General features: G+C 27.9%; 2 protein-coding genes across 7 annotated transcripts in view; one reads left to right on the forward strand and one right to left on the reverse strand.

Annotated features, from left to right (window-relative positions):
• The window catches only part of LOC114132008 (uncharacterized), a 155,909-nt gene extending 140,702 nt beyond the window's left edge, over nt 1-15,207 (forward strand). For 3 of the 4 annotated variants that reach the window (XM_050202010.1, XM_050202006.1, XM_050202013.1), the window contains 22 exons: nt 27-218; nt 503-775; nt 1,509-1,645; nt 4,075-4,235; nt 4,349-4,487; nt 5,084-5,297; nt 5,811-5,978; nt 7,494-7,823; nt 7,897-7,982; nt 8,279-8,368; nt 8,741-8,811; nt 8,881-8,936; nt 9,005-9,138; nt 9,209-9,742; nt 9,808-9,986; nt 10,088-10,243; nt 10,304-10,725; nt 10,793-10,981; nt 11,446-11,629; nt 11,711-11,849; nt 11,947-12,044; nt 12,861-15,207. In XM_050202010.1, coding sequence (XP_050057967.1) covers nt 27-218; nt 503-775; nt 1,509-1,645; nt 4,075-4,235; nt 4,349-4,487; nt 5,084-5,297; nt 5,811-5,978; nt 7,494-7,823; nt 7,897-7,982; nt 8,279-8,368; nt 8,741-8,811; nt 8,881-8,936; nt 9,005-9,138; nt 9,209-9,742; nt 9,808-9,986; nt 10,088-10,243; nt 10,304-10,725; nt 10,793-10,981; nt 11,446-11,629; nt 11,711-11,849; nt 11,947-11,998 — 3,906 coding nt within the window. In that variant the 3' untranslated portion in view covers nt 11,999-12,044; nt 12,861-15,207. The remainder of the gene's footprint in view (nt 1-26; nt 219-502; nt 776-1,508; nt 1,646-4,074; nt 4,236-4,348; nt 4,488-5,083; nt 5,298-5,810; nt 5,979-7,493; nt 7,824-7,896; nt 7,983-8,278; nt 8,369-8,740; nt 8,812-8,880; nt 8,937-9,004; nt 9,139-9,208; nt 9,743-9,807; nt 9,987-10,087; nt 10,244-10,303; nt 10,726-10,792; nt 10,982-11,445; nt 11,630-11,710; nt 11,850-11,946; nt 12,045-12,860) is intronic. The other variant, XM_050202016.1, reaches the window with a different exon arrangement.
• Nucleotides 15,208-15,304: 97 nt separating this feature from the next.
• On the reverse strand, nt 15,305-19,941 carry LOC114130128 (general transcription factor 3C polypeptide 6). 3 transcript variants are annotated; one of them, XM_050202024.1, is made up of 4 exons: nt 19,779-19,941; nt 19,606-19,710; nt 16,513-16,753; nt 15,305-15,631 (listed from the first exon to the last, which is right to left on the reverse strand). In XM_050202024.1, the coding sequence occupies exons 3-4, from the start codon at nt 16,684-16,686 to the stop codon at nt 15,458-15,460; spliced, it is 348 nt and encodes a 115-aa protein (XP_050057981.1). In that variant the 5' UTR covers nt 16,687-16,753; nt 19,606-19,710; nt 19,779-19,941; the 3' UTR covers nt 15,305-15,457. The 3 variants fall into 3 exon arrangements, with proteins under 3 accessions (XP_050057981.1, XP_050057986.1, XP_027850862.1); XM_050202029.1 differs by lacking the exons at nt 19,606-19,710; nt 19,779-19,941 and adding an exon at nt 17,318-17,911; XM_027995061.2 differs by lacking the exons at nt 19,606-19,710; nt 19,779-19,941 and adding an exon at nt 16,858-17,121.
• Nucleotides 19,942-21,297: the final 1,356 nt, after the last annotated feature.

The raw sequence follows: 21,297 nt of genomic DNA on the forward strand, positions 1-21,297 counted from the left end.
TAATGTAAAATTATTTTGTGTTATAGGCTAACATAAACTCGGGTGATTCAATGGATCCTCCAGACGATAATAAAAAGCTAGGGCCAAAAAATCGGAGCCAGCAATTTTATTCCAAACAAGATATTGTGGAACAGTACTGCCTAAGCGATAAGCAATTACAAGTATTAAACAGGGTCAGACAGCCTCCAGCATTGTTTGGATGCATATCCAGTCACAGAGTAAGAAAATTAATTTTTTATATTACTTATCTGAATACATATTTTTTTAATTTGCAAGAATATAAAATTCATATTATAATATAGTTGTATATTATTATATGTATTTATTTCAAAAACTAAAACATTTTAATTTTAATACAACTCATTATTTCTAGATGTTATGAATTATGTTTAATGTTTTATTATGAAAAAAAAAAATTACGACCATAGGACATATTTTGGAATTTTTAGTTAAAGTATTGACTGTAATAAACTATGTTTTTTTACATTTACACATTTTCCAGGAGTCTTCTTGTGGTGCTAGAAGCTCACCGAATCTGTTGACAGCCTGCGTTCGGCGTCGAATACCCAGTGATGAGAACCTCCAGGATCTGTACAAGCGACTGCCCGCAGACTGCGCTCCATATTCGCGGTGGTCGAGATATCATCACTGCCATCCTAACGCATTTCCTGTGCATCACTGCCACCAATCGGACATTTCTGAAGCTCCGCCACCACCTTCATGTCAACGATCGCCGGCTGTCAGGCGCCATAAATGTTGGCCTCCCGAAGATGAAGTATAATCACATTATAATATTATAAACTTTAGTTGTAAGTTTGTAACATCGAAAAAGTTAAAGATCGTCGTCATGATGACAATGAACATTATTAATTAATGTGACTAAAAATTTTCTTTACTTGATAGTTTATAGTTTAAAAAAAAAACTGCTAATTCGTGGGTAGGCATTGGGTAGAACACGTACCTACAACATTGGTATTAAAACGTAACGGCGAACCGGACAGTAATATCGGTGAATGATGTGAGAGGAAATAATAATGATAATTTTTCGGAAACGTCAATATGCACAGTAAAAACCATACAGCATGATAGGCCGCCAGTGCCAGTTGTGCTCACGACATATTGTGCGGTCGGGGAAACGCTGTGATGTGGTGTGTGTGTGTTGTCAACGGTGTTGTGTATGAGTTTAGTGATAAGGAGTGCCGTTTGCGGTAGATACCGCGTCAAGTTCATTTCTCATCATAATTGATGCCCATTGCTCGTCCGTTCAAAAGCCACCACTGAAAATATGACATGGAAAACATCCAAAAACATCAAAGATAATAATTGGGTCGTATCATGACCACGAGAAGAAATAGTTAAGAGTTTACAGCTCATTTATATGTTCATATTGTGTATACTGAATGACTGTATAGAAGAGTATTATATGTAATATAATGTGAATCTCTGTTACAAATAAAAAGTATAAATCTTACCATAATAAATTATTTAACGATATGGCATTTTTATAGGGTTGTCCACACAGGACGTGTCATCCGACGTGCCACGGACGGTCCAGCGGATTCGATTGTCCCGAATTCCATCTATGTACACCTCATTATTTACCTCCTCCTCCCCCTCCGCCAGCACCGCCACAGTCGACTTCCAGGTAATTACACTGCAGTTTACAGCGATATATATTTTTGTAGATAAATACACAATAGCTGGTACATGAGACCATAAACAAAGAGTACTGATTAAACAAAAATCAATAAATTAGATAGCATCAAAAGAGAAGTCGAAAAACTGTGCTAAAAAAAAAAAACCATCTTGATGAATAAGTAAATTTTTTAGTACAGTTGAGGTTCAGATATTAATTTTTTTATGAGATCACATTCCTACCTAATTTATACTGAAAACTTAATTTAATATTTTGTTTAATTATATTCTCTAAGCAAAATTAATGAAATTAAAATAGAAATTAAATTATTTTTATTGCAATTAATCAAAAATTCATTCATAAAAATATACAACAACAGTTACAAATCTATACGGCTGACTGTAATCGGTATTTTGTAAAAACCTTAATTTTTGTAACGTGAAAAGTGGGTTAATCGTAAATTGAAACAATTACATTAAAATATTGTACAGTAGAATATACTATTTCTGTTTATTATATTATTATTATAATATGCTACGACCTACTCTCGGGCTAAATTTTCCATGATACATAGCTTTAGGTAAGTAAAATTTAAATAAAACCTTGATAAAATATTCTCATCATTATCACCTAAGCATCACATATCAATAAAAATATTCACTAAAAAATTCTAAAACAAAATCAATATTTGAATAAATACGTAGCTCAAAAATGAACCTAGTTAAAAATGACTAAAAATATCATTTTAATACCATATCAGCTTATCTAGTGATCAAATACGTTTTTATAAGTGTAGTAGGCACTGGGATGCATATATATTGCATTTATAACAAATATTATAATATACATAGTTATTCACCTATAATTTAGCACCCCACATAAAAGTATAGTATTCTGACATTGTCAAGTTTATTCTATTTACAATTGTGATGATATGGGAGGAAAATCAAATAAATTAAATTAAAATTCTAAACACGTTTCTGTGTTTGTATAGTTCATTCACAAAAATCTCTATCACTAAAATAGTCACTCCATAATCGCACTATTCAGATTCCTTGAATTGTCATCATTTGCGTTTAAACAGTAATCGAATTTTTCCACGCCAGTAGTTAGCAAGCACGTTGCTGTCATTGCCGCGAAAAAAAAAAATAAAGTCGAATACCATTTGAAAGGCACATAGATAAGATAATGATGTACCAAAATTGCCTATACAACGCGCCGGCCGATGAATATAACTAATATCGAAACACAAAACTATAACAAATAACACCGTAGTACATATTATTTTGTGTAAACAGAAAAATATATTTGATTATATTTTACAATAAGTATAAAAATTTTTGAAAACTCCAACATTCTGAAATTTTCAGGCAAAAATAAGATAAATTATAATTTATTTAAATTTTCATAATTTAAACATATTACATAATATCAATAAAATATCATCGATAAAATCCGTAATTCAGTTTTTAGTTTTTAATTTATAATTTATTTACTAATATATAATAAACAATTCGCTATACATTTATTACAAAATGTATGTAAAATTGTCTTCTTGTTCGCGTATCTAACTTATAATATACGCTTACATATTAAATTATAGAAAAAAGTAAAATAAGTACTATGCATATATTATTTTGAAACCCTGTAATTTATATCTTTGTTCAGAATATTCCATAATTTAATATTATTTTACATAGATTATAAATACATTAGCTATATTTTATGCTTTATTCATTCAGTTCGCACACCAATATCAACACATTAATATTATAAATGCCAACATCCAACCGACTCCAATGTAGAATTTAATCTCATTTCACACTCTAATAATTTTTTTTTTTTTTAATTAAATATTTATACATTTAAAACCTAATTAAGTTTGAAAGCAAACAATTATTAACATAAAATAAATGTATATGCATTACAGTAATTTTTTGAAGCGTATAACCACTAAAAACAATTATAATATAAAATATATAATAGGTAATAAGAGACACATATTTTGAAAGAGTTGAATGTGATTGTAATATTATTTAATTTATTTTTGTGTAGATATCTTATAATATATATTAACTTAAGCATTAACACATCATTTTAAATTAAAATTAATTTATACCTTATTTGTTCATGTATAAATATTTTTATTACTATTAATTAACGTATAAATATTATAAAACATTTAACTGCATTATAAACTATTTTATAACATACTATTGAATTTATACTATAAAAAGACGTAGTGAAAATTTTAAATCTAATATTAATATTTTATTAAATAAGATAGTATTAGAAAAAGTTAAATAATACCTAAATTAAAATATTCGTTATTACTGCTTTTATATGCAAATTTATGCTATACAGATATAATGTGAGTAAATATAAATAAATTCACATTTTAATACTTTATAATAATTTCTTATTATGTATATTTACAGAATGAGACATGTCAGTTTTGCCAGATCACACACTGTGACCTCATTCGATAATGTTTCTTTAAAATCAGCCAACAGTAGTAAATCATTAGAAAGGTTAATTGATGGAAGAAAAACTCCGGAACCTGTTTGCTCGGTTGAATCTCCAAAAATCATTGTATTAGGTATTTATAAACAATATAATGATAATTTAAAGACCAAAAACAAATATCAAACAGTTATTATTATTGATATTAATATCAACTAAGTAACCATATAGTATATTTTTATATTATAGAAAAGATAAAAAGAGCACAAAAGGTTCAAGCTACACAAACAGACGGAGCACGAGATACAAGTCCAGCAACACCACATAAAGTTAAATCAGTAACGAAAAAAAATGCACAACAAAATGAGATACCAAAATCAATTATTAGGTAAACTACTTACATACCTACGAGAGCTAAGATTTGTATTCTTCATTTATATTAAAAAAATATATCATTTTATAAATATAATTTTATTTTAAGTTATATATCTCAAATATTAATAAAATAAAAATATATTAATGACAAAAACACGAGAGTTGAAAGATCTGTGAGTTAAATTAGATTATATTACAAGTATAAATCCATAAAAATTATAATGACGGGGTAGATCTAGATGGGGTAGTATCTACATGATGTAAACATCAATTCATTAATCTTATTATTCCTTAGAATTGCATCACTTCGTGTTGATTTTTCTTCGTACATTATTCTCGCCCACATCCAATATAAAATTAATCATTCCTAATTACCTTTGAGCGTTATATATATAGAATTATATACATTTTAAAAGAAGTAAATTAATTTTAAAGTTTATACCTACTTTATAGTTTAATAAAACAATTTTTAACCTCCGATTTCTTTCATACGCAGAATATATGCTTATAATATATATTGTTTATAATATTACGAATAATTTATATTATAATATAATGAAGTAATAATCTATATCTAATTATAACATCCATTAATATATTATATCGCAGACCATCGGAACCACCTTTCAGTAATGAGATATTAATTGACTTTGAGCCTAAAGATCCTCCATATCGGAAGCAAAACAAAACGATCTTACATAAAACCGTGTCAGATGGTGAAATTCTAATTGGTGAGATAGCAAGATGTAGAAGTCGAGAGGATGTAGAGGCATCAGTGTCTGACGGTGAACAATGCTACAAAAACTTAGTAGCTGCTTCTTGTGTAAGTATAATTCGGTATATGTATATTATTTTAATAATAATAGACTTATCCGATATTTAAAATCATATCATTTATATTTTTTTTTAATTGAAACGTTGTTAACTATGGATTAATCAACAAAATCGTAAAAAAAAACTGTTATATTACCATTACACAGTTAAAATTATTAAAAATTATAGTATATACTCGTACTATCTGTTCAACCAGTTATCAATCGTTTACTTATATTCAAATACAAATTCCAAATGCTATTATTAATATTATATATGTTTAATTAGTTTTATTATATTATCATCAAACTTTAAAAAAAACATATTAAACATATAGATATATATTATGCGAGCATAAAAAATAATTATGCATAACATGATTAAATTAATTTAACATAATATGTTTGAGAATAATGAATATTCTTTTCTTAGGCAGTACTCATTTAATCTATGAAAAAAAAATTGTTTTTCTTTATATGAGTAGCCAAAAAACTTTAATGCTTAAATTTATTTTTATCCGTAGACTGTTGAAGGTTCTTTGGAAGATTTTCATGAAAATGAAAGCATTCTTTGTGAAGGAATTTATAAGTCTAAAAGTAGTGTTTGTTTATCCGAGTCACCAAATATATGTAGAGCAAAAACGCCATCATCTTCGAATGAACAAGAACCGAGTGATCTATCTCAAGCTACTGTAAGTAGAATTTAAATGAAAAATTAGTATAGTAGATATTGAGCGTACTTCATCAATGAGATTATCACTTTAAGTTGTGAGTTAAAATTCGAAATCAATACAGTGATAATTATTGTATTCGATAAAAAGTTATTTTCATCGGAGATGATTCTGTCAACCTAAATTTATTTATAAGGAGATATTATAATATTATTATACTAAAATATAATACATTTTGATTAAGATGAATTAATATTTGTGGCAGAAAAATATATTTCATTGTATTGTACCATTTGTACCCATGTAATAATTGCTAAAATATAATTTTATATAATACTACAAGCTGTTATTTACGATAATCCTTAACTTTTATTTAAATTTATTATAATTTTTGATATACTCATATCAACTTAAAATTCCAATAAAAAATTACCTTTTTTAATATTCACTAACGATTATAGTAAAAACATTTTTTGATTAATTTGTTCATGTCTTTGGTATTGTAATTAAAAATATATAAATATTTGATTAAAACTGCATAAATCTCTAAGGTTATTTATTTTTGAATTGATGCAATACAATAAAATAAATTTTATTGAAAACTAGTTTTACGTAAGAATTTCCGTTTTTCTCTATATTTGTTTTTCCCATATACTGAAAATCACTAAGAATTTTTTCTTTTGACTTCTAATATACCAATTAGATCCAATCTTGAAATATAAAAAAACTACATCTTTGTAATTATTACTCAATTAGTCAACTCAGAATATAAAATAACATAAAAATGATTATAAGCTTAAGTTTATTATTAGATTATCAAAGTAGAATTGTATTATTTGTAAAGTGGAAATATTTGTTGTTGGTTTTTTTTTAAATTTATAATATTAAGTTTCGAATAAACAATATAATATTATGTAATGTATGTTTGTAAAATATTATTTTAAAGATTAATTATAGGAATAATACTTTAAAACTTTAAAAATATCTAGTTGATCCCATCTCTAAAAAGGATACTTATATAGTACTTCAAAAATTTGGTCTTTTTAATATACCATAAATATTATTATATATAACTTAAAATACTAATTACTAATTATACTTCTATAGTTTAAGAATTTATAACAGGAACCAACAAGAATGTTGTAAATAAGTCTCATCACATTAAAAAAAAAAAAATACTGATTTAGTTTGCTGCCACAGAAAATTTAGCATTTTTTTTTTTTTAATTATTTAATATTTTAATTATCTACTCAATAGATGATTAAATAAATATTATAGTTTACATTTTAGACATCAAAAACACCTTTATAATAATAATTATTAATATTAAGTAATTATGTGACTTAAGTAAAATTAAAATGGGAACCTCAAAATAGATAAATATGAACCTCCTGATGGCTAATACCTAAATATTAAACATTATTAATATTTAATTAGAAAATAATTAATACTATTTATTTATTATTTTTGAATTTAAAATATTTGTATTGAATGTATTCCGCTTTGTATAATATTGTAATATATGTAATTGCATAGGTATTACAGTTTGAAAGTTTATCCAAGAAAATAAAGTTAAAAGAAGATAACGTATGTGATGTAGTACAAAAGAAAATAATAAGGTATACCGATCTTCCATTGAAGTCTTCAGACCTAATTCAACAAGGAAATAGTCAAAACACTTTAGAAAATAATTGTCCAACGGTAATAGAGCCGTCTGAAGTTTCAACTTCTACTGAAGATTATGTGACAGCTACAGACAGTACTTCTTACACTACTACCCCAACACAAGGTCCATCAGTTACAAGTAGTTCATTCGATAGTGAATCTTCAAAATACAGTTTGCCTCATCCTATTTTTGATCATGACGTAAGTGTATCAAAAAAGTAAAAGTAATATATTCGTATAATATAAGAGGTATGGCTATTTAAAATATTTACAGACTACGCATGATCCAAGTGATCCAATTGATGAAGAACTAGGAGATGGTGAAGACTCGAGTGATGATGAAAGCAGTACGTCAGGAAGGTACACATATTTTGTTTCTATTACTTCAAAAATATATTATTCATAATCTTTCGTTCTCTTACACGTATGAATTGTTGGTTTCTTTACGTTTTCTCTATACATTTGTCATTTTATTACTCAATCTATTATATGCATGACAAGCACACATTTTCTATACTTCATATAACATACTACCACATTTGATAGTTTGTTTCACCTAAAAAAAAAAAAAAAAATTTTAAAAGAACAATCACAACAACAACAACAACAACAACACATTATATTTCGATAGTGAATAAACACAATCACTATTTTAGTTACAGCGTGAAGTGCAGTATAGAGGATAATAAGAGTTCTGGGTCATCAGACGAGAATACAAGACCAAAATCCATCTTAAAATTGGCTAAGTGAGCACATTAACGATAGGTTGTAATAAAGCAAAATTCTAGACAAGAAAATAGAGCTTATTAGGGTCCGCTCGTTGCAGGTCGTTAAGCATAGTATTCTTATCTTAGGCCGCGATTGGAGGTTGAAGAATAACATACATTCGGAATTATACTATAATATATAATATATTTATATTTTGTACATATTATACAAATAATATAATATTTCATGAAAATGCATGTGTAAAGCTTAGATAATTTAAAAATCGATTATCGCTTACTGTGCACTACTCTATTGCTTTTTTTACTTATACCTACAAACTATATTGTTTGAATTTGATACGTCCAATTGTGAAACAAACTTATTTTCGTTCAAATAATCTATAATTTTAGATCTATACCAAAAAGCAAATTAAAGACTTTAGAAGAACCAAATAAGTTGAATAATCCGGATTTAATATCAAGTAATGACGTATAGATTATTTTTTTTTTTAATGAATTACTTTAATGTATTAATTATTAATATCTTACAGGTAACCGCATAACAGCCAAATGCCATACAGATGATACTAATTCACATTTAATTAAGGCAATGACTTTTTGATTATTTTTTTTATATTTTGAGTGAAGTTTACTAAAAAAAATATTGTATTTTAGAAATTGATGGGCAATGGTTTTGCGAATAAAATATCATTACCTGTCTATTCTTCTGATGAGTCTTCAAAAGCTCCAGAACGGCGCAGGAGGCCAAGTCCTAGACGAAAAAGTATAGGAGCTGTAACACTAATTAAGTAAGTTAAAAAAAAATAAAAATTTTAAACTTCATCATATCACATATTCACACCTAATATTTATTTTCAGCTCTAATGATAAAAAACCATCGGTAGTAAATAAACCAGAAAAACGGAGAGAATCACTTCCTGAAATTCTTAGAAACCCGCAAATAACTCTAGATACTACGGAAAAATCAAAAACTGAATTTCATCTAGAAGACAAACCTAAATGTTCATCACAAGCAAAGTCGTCTCAGATTAATTATTTATCTCAAATGAATAATTTGAACTTGAAGACAGTGAGCGCGGAATCCCTGCGTTCTATCAGCCCAGGGAGTGATTCAGTTTTCTACAGTGATCCGTGCAGTAGAATATCATTATCTAGATGTACACGGTGCAATACCGAAGTCGATGTGGATTATATTAATAACTCAAATAGCGATGCCATTAATATTGTTAAGCCACCTGAAGGTTTTGGAGATTCTCCAGAAGAACCCCCTACAACACCTATAAAACGATCGACAAAACGATATCGTTCAGAAGAAAGAAGACGAAACACTAGGTCAGAACAAACTCGAGCTAAATCTGAAGAAAGAGTAAAACATATAAACGAAAAAGGGAGGTAAGTAAAAAACTAAAAACTAAAATATAGTTAAACGTTTTGGCATAATATGTACTTATTCATAGACCAATGGCTAGATCGACTAATGTAAGTATGGAAAGATTAAATGGAAGTAGTTCTAGCCTTCATTCAGATGATGATGATTGGTCAGGTGTCTACACAACGCCGTTTACATCTTTTTCATGGGTATACATAGACGAAATAGAAGAGTTCTATGTATGGAAAAAGCCTTCGGATTTGCCAGGTATCAAATAAATATGTACTATGCATCCATATTAATCATTTCATTATAATCTTTTAAGACTTGTGTACTCAATATATTTCGTATTATTTTTCTTAACCCAGAAATTAAATGTTCACCTGAGTTGAAACGAAGAGATTCTATAGAATCCACGTGTTCAGAACACGAGTTCCGGTTAAAATATCAAACAATCACGCACAGAATGATACACAGAAAATCGAGCTTAGAAATGTTCAAAAGAATCGCTTCAAAATCTTTTGGTATGTTTTAAAACTCTTGGCTATTAAATAAATATTAACATTGAACTCAAATATTTACAGATAGCGACGAACGTTTAATGGTAAAACGTGAATCTGGAGAGTTCGGTTTTCGTATTCATGGTGCTAAACCAGTCGTAGTTTCTGCAATCGAAACGGGAACAGCTGCAGAAAACTCCGGTCTTCAAGTGGGAGACATAATCATCAGCATCAATGACATGTGTGTCCTCGATGCGTCACACTCGGAATTCGTTAATGTTGCACATAGTGGTTCTGACGTATTGGAATTGGAAGTCGCCAGAACCTGTGATATCCTAACGCCCGTGATCAATCCATCCGAAATAGAAAACCGCATTGTTATAGCCAGTAAACTATGGAAATTTAGCATCGGGACGAAAAAAATGAAAAACTGTTGGCAGCCCAGATATTTTTGTCTCAAGACCGATAATTGTCTCTATTACTATAAATCTGCGTCTTTGAAGAGAGTACGTTTTTCAGGCTTAGTCCATCATAGTTTTTGCTTTGGATATTAATGAATGACTATACTTATAGGACAGACATCCTCTCGGAGCACTTAATCTTAAAGGTTTCACTGTCGTGCAGACATCGGACACGGGAAGAATGTACAGCTTTCGACTGGAAAAAAAGGACCACAAGAAAACAAGGTTACACATAGCAGCGAACAGTGCAGAAAACGCGGATCGTTGGATCGGAGCGCTCAACGAAGCTACCAAATGTGCAGTAAGTATATTACAATTGCCTGCAATCATATTGTTCCATTTAGGCCATTAACCGTAGCCGATTAATCATATAATTAAATAAAAATACTATTATATTATTAATTTATATTAAAATTTATAATTAATAAACATGTTCAACATACTCGTATTCATATTGACAATGAAAAAACAAAATAACATAAAAGTGGTATCTGTTTTGTTATAACACGTCAAAAATATAACAATGTTAAAATTAAAAAATTCTTAAAATATTATGATTAAAATGTTATTTACAATTCAAATTTCCCAACGTCCAATCAATTATGTCTGCCCCTATTCGTGATAGTATTATATTTCAAATACAGCAATATAGTTAATAATAATTTAATACGAGTAGATGTACATAATATATGTATATTATTATTATATATGAGTTCAAATTGACAACTGTTCAAGATTAATAATAATTATTCATACTGCTTACAGTCGATGGAATGGCTCAACGAGGATAACTTAAAATCTGTGGTCACCATCGATCCGCAATCGGACTGCCAGGGTTTCCTCTCCACGTTGGTTCACCACTGTGGAAAATCGTGGAAAAAATATTACTGCGTTCTCAAAGGTGCTAGGCTGTATTTTTTCGTAGACAGTGTAACCCGATTTGCCAACGGTAGCTATTATTCATATATTTATTTATTCGTATAAAATGTTTTTGAGTCGTCAGACGTGATTGTGTTTCTTAAATTTACAGGAATGGCTTGTCTCCACGGTTACAAAGTGCAAAGTTCCGTTAACGCTAGCGTAAGGAAATTTGCGTTCGAGCTTATACCGCCTGACTTGTCATTTCGATATTTTTATTTTTATACGGACACTGAAGTAGACAAAAGAAGGTATATATGGACAAAAATTATAATTGGATTACCGACTTTTATTGAAATCCGTCGTTATAATAACTGCCTAATAATAATCGTACATTTTCTTGATTAGATGGATAGCTGCTCTAGAGTATAGCATAGATCGTTGGATAAACGTTTCATGATAATGTATTGGCTTCAACAAGTATTCGTCAGATCAATTCTAATGATGTAAGTTTTTCATATGGCAGGTAACTTTTAAATTTAACATTTTAAACTAGTAGGTAACACAGGTAGGTATATAGTATTTAAATTAAATTGATTTTTGCAGTCAATATTTAATAATTCGAAATTTAATTTATTATTGTTTATTTAACTGTGTAAACCATGATAAAATTCGTGTATGCTATTATTTATTGAGGTATTTAATATCCCCTATAAAACACTGTGATGGACAACTCTAACTATTTAATACAGTCTTAACTTATTTTTGTCACGAAATTTAATAACCTGTTTAATTATGCTGTCATAAAATTGTGCAGTATTTTTTTTTATGTTTACAAATAATTTACTAAATGGATTATATTTAAAGATTGGTAATTTAATTTACAGCACTGACATGTAATGGGTACTACGAGTATAATGCACACCTATTTTTTTTTTTTTTTTTTACATATAAAAAAGCATTTCTCTGATTATAACTAATTATCCAAGTATCATAATTCATAGTACCTACTTAGTTACTCGTATTAATTAAACTTCTAAATTAATTATAATTTGTGATTCAACACAATACAATATCCATTTATAGGGTGTTAATATTTATGAATTATTCTAGATAGGCAGGTAACCTACTCTACATCAAATTTTATAGAAAAATGTAAATATAAAAAATTGAGATTTTAATTAAAATGTTGGTACTTACCTATTATAATTATTTTATTACCTATCTTAATTATGTACACGATACAATAAAATTTAGTCGTTTAAATTGTCAACTCGCCAAAATATTATGATGACTGTCTAATTGGTTTTATATTTTTCCAGGGCAGAAACATGAAGCTAGCTTGTGATATCATTCTTAAATTTATATTTGGACCATTACAACAACATAAACAGCGTAAAAATATTTACTTTTAAATATTTCAATATTCAAATCTATATATTCATAATTTTTAGTTTATGATTAATAAATATATTATTTTATCTATATATTAAAATTGTATTTACATAGATAGACCAACTGTTACCTAGTAAAATAAGTTTTAATTATCACGTTCTACATTATATTCTTATATTCTATATACACAACAATTTTTATAATTTATCGTTTGTTATGAATATATTTTCTTCAAAACTAAAAAGATTTAGATAATATATGTATTAGTTATACATTTTCACTTTGATTAATTTACTTTATATTATTAGTAGATTTTACTATTTGTATATAGGCTAGAGAACAATATACTGTTGAATGTTGACATTCATATTGTTCGTTTAAGTTTGCTTAGAACATAATAACTATTTCCTACTTATTATGAGTATGTTGTTAATTTTTCACGAGTATTATTTAGTATTTACTCTCGAATGGTTTTTTAAAATAAATAAATAAGTACCTACCTGAGATAAATTTAAAAAGAATATCGAAATGTGCAACCGTACCAGGGGACAACAAATCTTACAAAACGAGATAATATGTTTTTTTTTCAATTAGGGTCTCATTGGTTTGTTCCTAATTTGAAATAACTTGTCAATTTTCAAGTGTAAGCACTTAGCGTTTAACTGTCATGTACTTATGTATTACGAATTGATCACTGTCTAAACATTTAAACTTAGAACTCAACGAGTAGGTACATGTAGATAGGTAATATTTCGGATAGCTTGTATTATTCTATACATTGTCCACAGGGTGATCCGAAAATCAGTCTTTACGATAGACTTGTTCAAATCTTATTGATCTAATTTTTAGTAGCTAAACTTACTACTATCTACAGTACTATCCAGACCCGGCTCAAGGGGTAGACGACATAGGCCCAAGCCCTAAGGTGGCATTTAACATATGTGTATTAAAGATAAAAAAAAATTTAATATAGTATTTACATGTAAAGGGTGCAAAACTTAAGTTTGCCTGGTCTGTTTAAACACTTGAACCGGGTCTGATACTATATTACTTGAGCAAATCTGACTCTTCAATAATTCAATATTGTATCCATAAAAATGTTAATTACGTTCATAGATTTGAATATATTTTGGTCATTTAAATACAACCGATTTCTCCAACTAAATATATATTTAAATATTCTCCACTTCAAACTTGTGTGTATGTAACTATATTTTGACTAATTTGTACAAGACATTATTTTTAGTTATCTACCTAGTATTTTTAATTACAAAAATTGACTGAACGGTAAATCAATGTTTCATACATAAAGTTATATTATAATTATTATTATTTATTTATTATTATTATATTATTGTAATCATTATATAATGTTATATTTATCTTTATTATTGTAATATAATTTATTTATTAACTACTAGTGTAAAAATAATTTAATAGATACAAATGTTTCACTACCTTTTAATTGTATTCATATTTGTCGCAAACATTTTTAATAAAATTGCTCAATAAAAAAAATGTATATACCCATTGCACAGTAATTTGTAAAGAAACCTATCAACACTAGGTTTAATTTTTACAAAATGTAAGTAAATAGGAAGTGGTAAATAAAGTAAACTGTTTGTTAAAATTAAATAAGGATTTAAAATTGTGACAACATGATGAGAAATGTACAGGTAAGTGAAGATATTATGAGACATGAGATTGCCGACTAGTAAGTAGAAATACAACAATATTGTTGTAGAGTGGTCTTTGGATAAAGAAAATGGTATAGCTTTAGTGATAGAGCAAGTCATCAATAAACTGTTAAACTATTGATGATGATGAAGTGAATATAAATAATACATCTAAATTCTTTCAATCAGTATCTATCAAAGTAATATGTACCTATCAGAAATTCATAAATCAAATTATCATGTTAAATTGGTTTAGTCTAAAAATATTAGTAATTTTAAGTTTACATTATAAAATTAAGTGTATATCAATGAAAAATATTTAGATTACAGTATATAAATAATTTGAAGAACACAAAATTATTAGTGTAAACAGAGCATAATATGCAAAGTGTAAATCAAAATTACTATCATAAAACGTGTTTTATAAAATATTTTATAATTTATCAGTTAGAATGTACTGATATTACATAATATATACCTAACCTAACTTGGTGTTTATTTCTATGTTAAACTCATTATGGCACTTTTTAATGATTAAAGTTTATTTATTATTATTATATGTTTATATTGTATTGTAAGCATAGCGCGACTGAACCGTAAACTCAAGTCCTTGATAAATACAAAATAAAATATTATTATTTACTATAATTAAAAAACTACAGAACCTGAATATAGGAAGATTGGAATAAGTATACTTGTCAACATTTTAGTAATTTACTTTATTGATAATTTGTATAGATATGTTTTTATTTTTATGCTAATATAATGTACAAAATTATTTAGAGTATACAGATGTTAACATGAAAAATATCAATAAACAATATTCTAGATTTGGAGAAAATAAAAGATTATTGAATATTTTCCTTTTTTGTCATTTCTAAACATTTACGAGTGGAACCAACATATTGTAAAACAGTACCACATCTATTATCATACAGAGGATCAATTTTTTTCACCTCGTTCTTCCTCTCAAAAAACATAGCTGTTCCAGTTATATATCTCCATTCGTTAAAATGAAAAATCTGTAAACAGAAATTAACAATATTACATATTTTTACCAATTATACTTAATAAACAAATAAATATACAACATTTTGTGTCTATATTTTTTTTATATTTATCATTAGTAAATTTAAATAAATTAGTCATGTTTTTAAAATATATGATTGAAGTCTATAATCTACTCATTATTAATTAAGCATAAATATATTGTTGAATTGTTAACAAAATACTTATTATTATTAATAATTAGAATTATCATTAATTAAAATCCCTCCAAAAAAAGAATAAAAATATATTGAATGTAAATAAACATTATCTGTCGACATGGAAAAGTTAATTCCTAAAATAGTAAGTACTCAAGAACTGTTTGTTGTATTCTTCATATAATATTTCCAAGCAATATAATTTTTACCCAGGTACCTTTAAGATATAAAAGTATTCTTTACAACCTATCTTCTCACAGCCTTAATTGGATTTTAAAATTTCTGTTCCTGAAAATTAATACTAACAAAACAATTTATAACACAATAACACATTGGTGATTGTCAGCCAGATTAATCAGGTCTATACACAATATGAACAGTAAAACCTTCATTGGTATAACTATACATTTATTTATTTTTCATACCTATGCATTAACAAAATTAATTTGTTTTTAGTATTTAATTTGATTAATTTATAAAATTGTTAGTTAAAATGCCTTAAAAAAATCTACTGACCATCTAAAACAAACTTAGTTAAGTGACAAGCACTTGGAACATGAAGTCAAACCAACATTGTACAACAAATTGACTATGACTTTTGTACACCTCAAGTTACCAACGTCTGTGTCGTTAACAATTTGATATGAAACATACTAACTACTCAACTTTAAAAATTAATTACAATTTTAGGTAAGTACCTTGTTTTCGATCTGTAATACTGGAGAATCAGAATCTACAGCCAACACTCGGACATTGCTGTTAGGATTCAAAATGGACATTTCGTCAGCATTATCCATGACAACGTGAATCAAGGTTTCCTCGACAATTTCTTCACAATCCAATGTGTCTGATGAATCATTATTGGAATCCATAATAACAACAATAATGATACAACAAATTGATCGTCATACGTTTTGAGTGACTAATAATCCTGTAATCCTGAAGATGTAAGCATACAACATCAATATTAATAATAATTGGTATATTCGGACCGAAGATTGGAATTTTAAATTTAAGATTTTAATTATTAACCAATTACCTACCTATAAAATATCTCAATTCGTTCAATTCAGACGACATTACAAAATACAAATTTAAATTTGGATGATGTTAACAGACTAGAGTATGTAATAATATTAATAATTAGACAGCCTAAGACAGTTATGATATAAATACTCCAATATTTTTATAAAAAGTTCCAAAGATTAGGTACCATCCCCGTGGACGAGACGCATGAAGCAATAAGCACGAAGGCACGAAGCAACGAGAACTGAAAATCTCAATTCTCAAATCACAATTATTTCATCATAATATCATAATCATGTTATAATACTGATAACAGTGATAGTGTTGTTATCTGTTATCAGACTTCGTTATTTACTCGTAAGGATCTCCGATCTACTAAGTTGTTTTATTGTCCTATGACACATTAACGTGAATTTTAATTCAAAAATATTATTCATTGATGAAATGCATTAATTTTAGTTTTATTTTAAAATTTACCGATTAGTAATTTGATTAGTGCTTTTTCTCTTGACCAACGCCGTCTGCGTACCCAGAGCCTTCGTTGCAGAATTTACAGCGTCTGCTCCGCTGTCCATTTTTACGGATTAGCTCCCGTCCACCAACATAATAAGCTTCCATATAGTTCCCACGAGTAGGCATAAGAGGGTCGCCTCCTAGTGGCAGTGCAGCGTACCACAGGGAAGGCTGTGTACTGCGGGGGTCGCCAGATACCCCGCAGGATCCTCGTAGACACGTAACTACCTCTGTGCCAAGTGACCCTGTGACGAGTTGGGGGTTGAGGGGTTTTTGTCAGGGTTTTCCTTCCCCTAGGGCATTTGCTTATCGCGAGCAGGCTGTCTCCAGCCAGCCAAGGCTAGAGGAAGCTCCGAAACCAATCACTTAAGGTCAGGACCGCTTGGTAAGACCTAGTCTCCTGGGGAGACCGAGAGTATACAAATCTTTTCCGTTATCTCCAACAAGCCCAGGTTTAAGTTGTGTGCCCACTTGGGATACGACTGTCTCAGCTGTAGCCTTACCAGCAAAGGGAGCAGAGATGGGCACCCCCATTGTTGGACCTGGATCGCTGATAACGACTTTTGAGACCAGCCACTCCCAACCACCGGCTCTGGGGTTTCCGAGGTCCTGTAGCAATAACATCTAAACTGTTGGTTATACTTAATCCAACAATTATTTTTTTGTAATAATTGTCACAATATTGAGATTTTAAAATCACAATATTAGATTCTAAACGAAGCGAGGAATGTATTGGTTTTACAATAATATTTATTTATTTTTATTTTTTATTCTGGAAACACTTTTCCTCCTCCTAAATTTGCTCAAAAGTATCAAGTGTAGCGTATTTTCTGAAAGGTAATGTTCTTAAGCTAGTACTTTAGAGAGGTCATTTTTCGATTTTCAAAACGGTACTCGAAATAAAAACGGTTTAATGAAAGAAAACATTCGATTTCACGATTTTATAATATTAAATAATTACGGACAACGTTTTCTACCAGAAATATAACAAAACATAAATAAATATAAATATAAATTTGTCGAGCGTACAACGCATCCGCTGAGCTTCATTCAGAATCGTTTTTGTTAGCAATGGTATACTGTTACTCACAGTCACAGATAAAAATAAATTAAATAGCCTTAAGTATCCTACCTTCCAGACTTTTTATTTTTTTGGTTTTTTGATATTTTAGAACATATTTTGAAACTTCTCATAAGTAATAAAGTAAAGTAAATACTATTATTATCAATTAGTGATAGTAATATAGATTTTTATATACCTACTCAATATTATATTAGGTATATACAATTTTCTTTACTATTTTATTATAATAGGTAACAAAATTAAGGAATATTTAATAATAAGACAAACAAAATAACTATCTATACAATTGTGCAATTTATATGTTTGATTATGCATGAGTATTTTTTTTTTTTGAAGTATCGATAAAAAAATGTTGGATGCCCAAAAAATTTAAACTTTAATGCCAGGTTTCTCATAAGTCGCTCTTATTGTTGTTAGAAAAAAATCAAAAATCGTTACCTAGCCACGAATTTTTTCTTATTAGCGTTTTAAGTTCAAACTTTTACGAAAGAGGTATGTCATAATCGCGAAAATGTACAAGTACCTAAGTAATTTTTAATTGGAAATTGATAACATATTTTTTTGTATTTATATCTAAGGATAGAAAATTGAACACTAAGTTTTCCTTCAAATAGCTATAGAGAATACTCGAAGCGTCATTATAGGAAAAATGTTATGAGCCATGAATTTTAAATTTTTACGAAATTGCGTAACGATAACGATTTATTCTCAAACGATTTTAAATATATGTTATGTTTGTTATTATTCAAAAATTATTGGTATCTAGAATCTAGACACTTGAAAATTTCACCAATTATTTAAATTGGAATTTTTTTTACACGATTTAGGTTTCAAAATATTTCGCTTATTTCAATGCTATTTATAGGCATTTATAGTATTTTTGTTTAGTTTTTTTTTATAAATATCGATAACATTTGTTTGGCTCAGTCAGAACACTCGAAAATTTAATATAAAGTTCCTCATACGTTAGTCGGTTAGTCTTAAATATGATTTAAAAATTATAAGAATACATAAGCACAATTTTATTTTTATTAGCTTTTAAAATTCAAATATTGAAAAAAAATCGTCAAAATCATAAATATTTACAAATTATTTTGTACCTAGTTAAAATTTATAAAAATGTACAATAAAATAAAACATGTATACCTAATTAAATTGTTACACATACTTGTAATGTAGACTTTATGTTTTACGTAACATATTACATCAGGATTATCTAATCCAGATTCCAGAACCAGTTGACATTTTTTTACGTTTTTTTTATCTTGCTAGCCTAGTGGTACACATTCAAGAGGATATAACACTACTTTAGATTTAGGTAAATTTTATATAAAATCTTACTTGAAGCTATATATAAATTGCTAGAACCTTATAGACACAGCTAGAACGATTGTCTGCCACAGAAGAATGGTGAATCCGCCGATCGGTAACGTCAATCGGTCGGCAAAATATACACGTAAAACAACCGCAATAAAATAAAAGAAACGGTCACCACATCGCACACTTACTAAAAAATGGCCGAAAGAACAACCACGCAAAAGGCGGCTGCCGAGAGAAGATAAAAAAGGGAGGAATGAGGATCGTCGTCAGGTTAGGTTAGACTTTAAGAGCATCGCCACACGAGCCCGATAAGTTCGGTCATTGGTCCGACCGGAAGCGACACGGAGGTGACGAACTTCATCGATGGTTCAAAAAGTTATCGCGATTTAATACGTAACCTAACCTATTCGACAAAAACCATGACAAAAACTAATTGACAGTTAAAATGTCAAATGATAATTTAATTTCCTTCAATAAATATTAACTTTTTCTCATAAATTATTTTCCATAAACAAATTAATTGATTAAAAAGATAGAACATAATATGATTAAAACTGTAAATACAGCGCTTATCTTTTTGTATAATAGAAAGTAATTTGATTCAACATTTTATTTTCTACTGAATCTACTCTAATAGAAATATATTCTGTTTTTATTAGGTTTAATTATCTTATTATGTTATGGTTATCGTTAGGGACCGGATTTAAATTTTCTAAAAACCTCAGAAATATGTACTAAAAAATATGCATTTATGCTCTTATTTTTTAGGAATATGCCCCACAAAATAAAAATTATGCAGAAAAAATTGATTAAAAAAAAGTATTTTATTAAGCGTTCACGAAAACCTACTCTAACATATTAGGTACCTACTACTTACATTACTACCTACTTATCCCGGTAGGTCTCAGATAACGACTTTATCAAATTACATGGACTAAAAATATAACTATAAATATCTTTATATCTAGGTTATTTTAATTAAAATAAGCAAAATATTATATATTAAAAATCGTATATATTATGTTTTTAAAAACCATATAATATATGCAATAAAAAATTGTAAATATGCATTAAAAAATGATAAAATACAGAAATATGTATACTGTATAGTACATGTCGAAAAATAACAAAATATGCAAAATAAAACTTCATATTTTGGATCTACTGATTTTAATTCAAACTAGTAGCTTACCTAGCAATTTTGTGGACTATTAAAATAAAACATGTAAATACATAAAAATCCGGGCCCTAAAATGCTAGTAATAAGTTAACTATTTACTTTAGAATTATACTTCAATATTTTCTAAGAATTAAATAAAGATAATGTGTTCACCAAAATACCTATATTAGGTAATAATATTATTATAATCTTTTATAATACAAGTTTGTAATTTCTATTAGGTATTATGATATTGATTTTCGCTATTTTTTTTAATAAATCATTTTTTCTAAATTGTCCAATCATTCTATATAATTGAAGATTAATACTTTTCTTGTAAATTTAAGAATACAATTCTTTGATGAATCATAACTTTATAAT

The sequence above is a fragment of the Aphis gossypii genome, chromosome 1, assembly GCF_020184175.1.
Source record: "Aphis gossypii isolate Hap1 chromosome 1, ASM2018417v2, whole genome shotgun sequence".
In the NCBI taxonomy this organism is placed as follows: domain Eukaryota; kingdom Metazoa; phylum Arthropoda; class Insecta; order Hemiptera; family Aphididae; genus Aphis; species Aphis gossypii.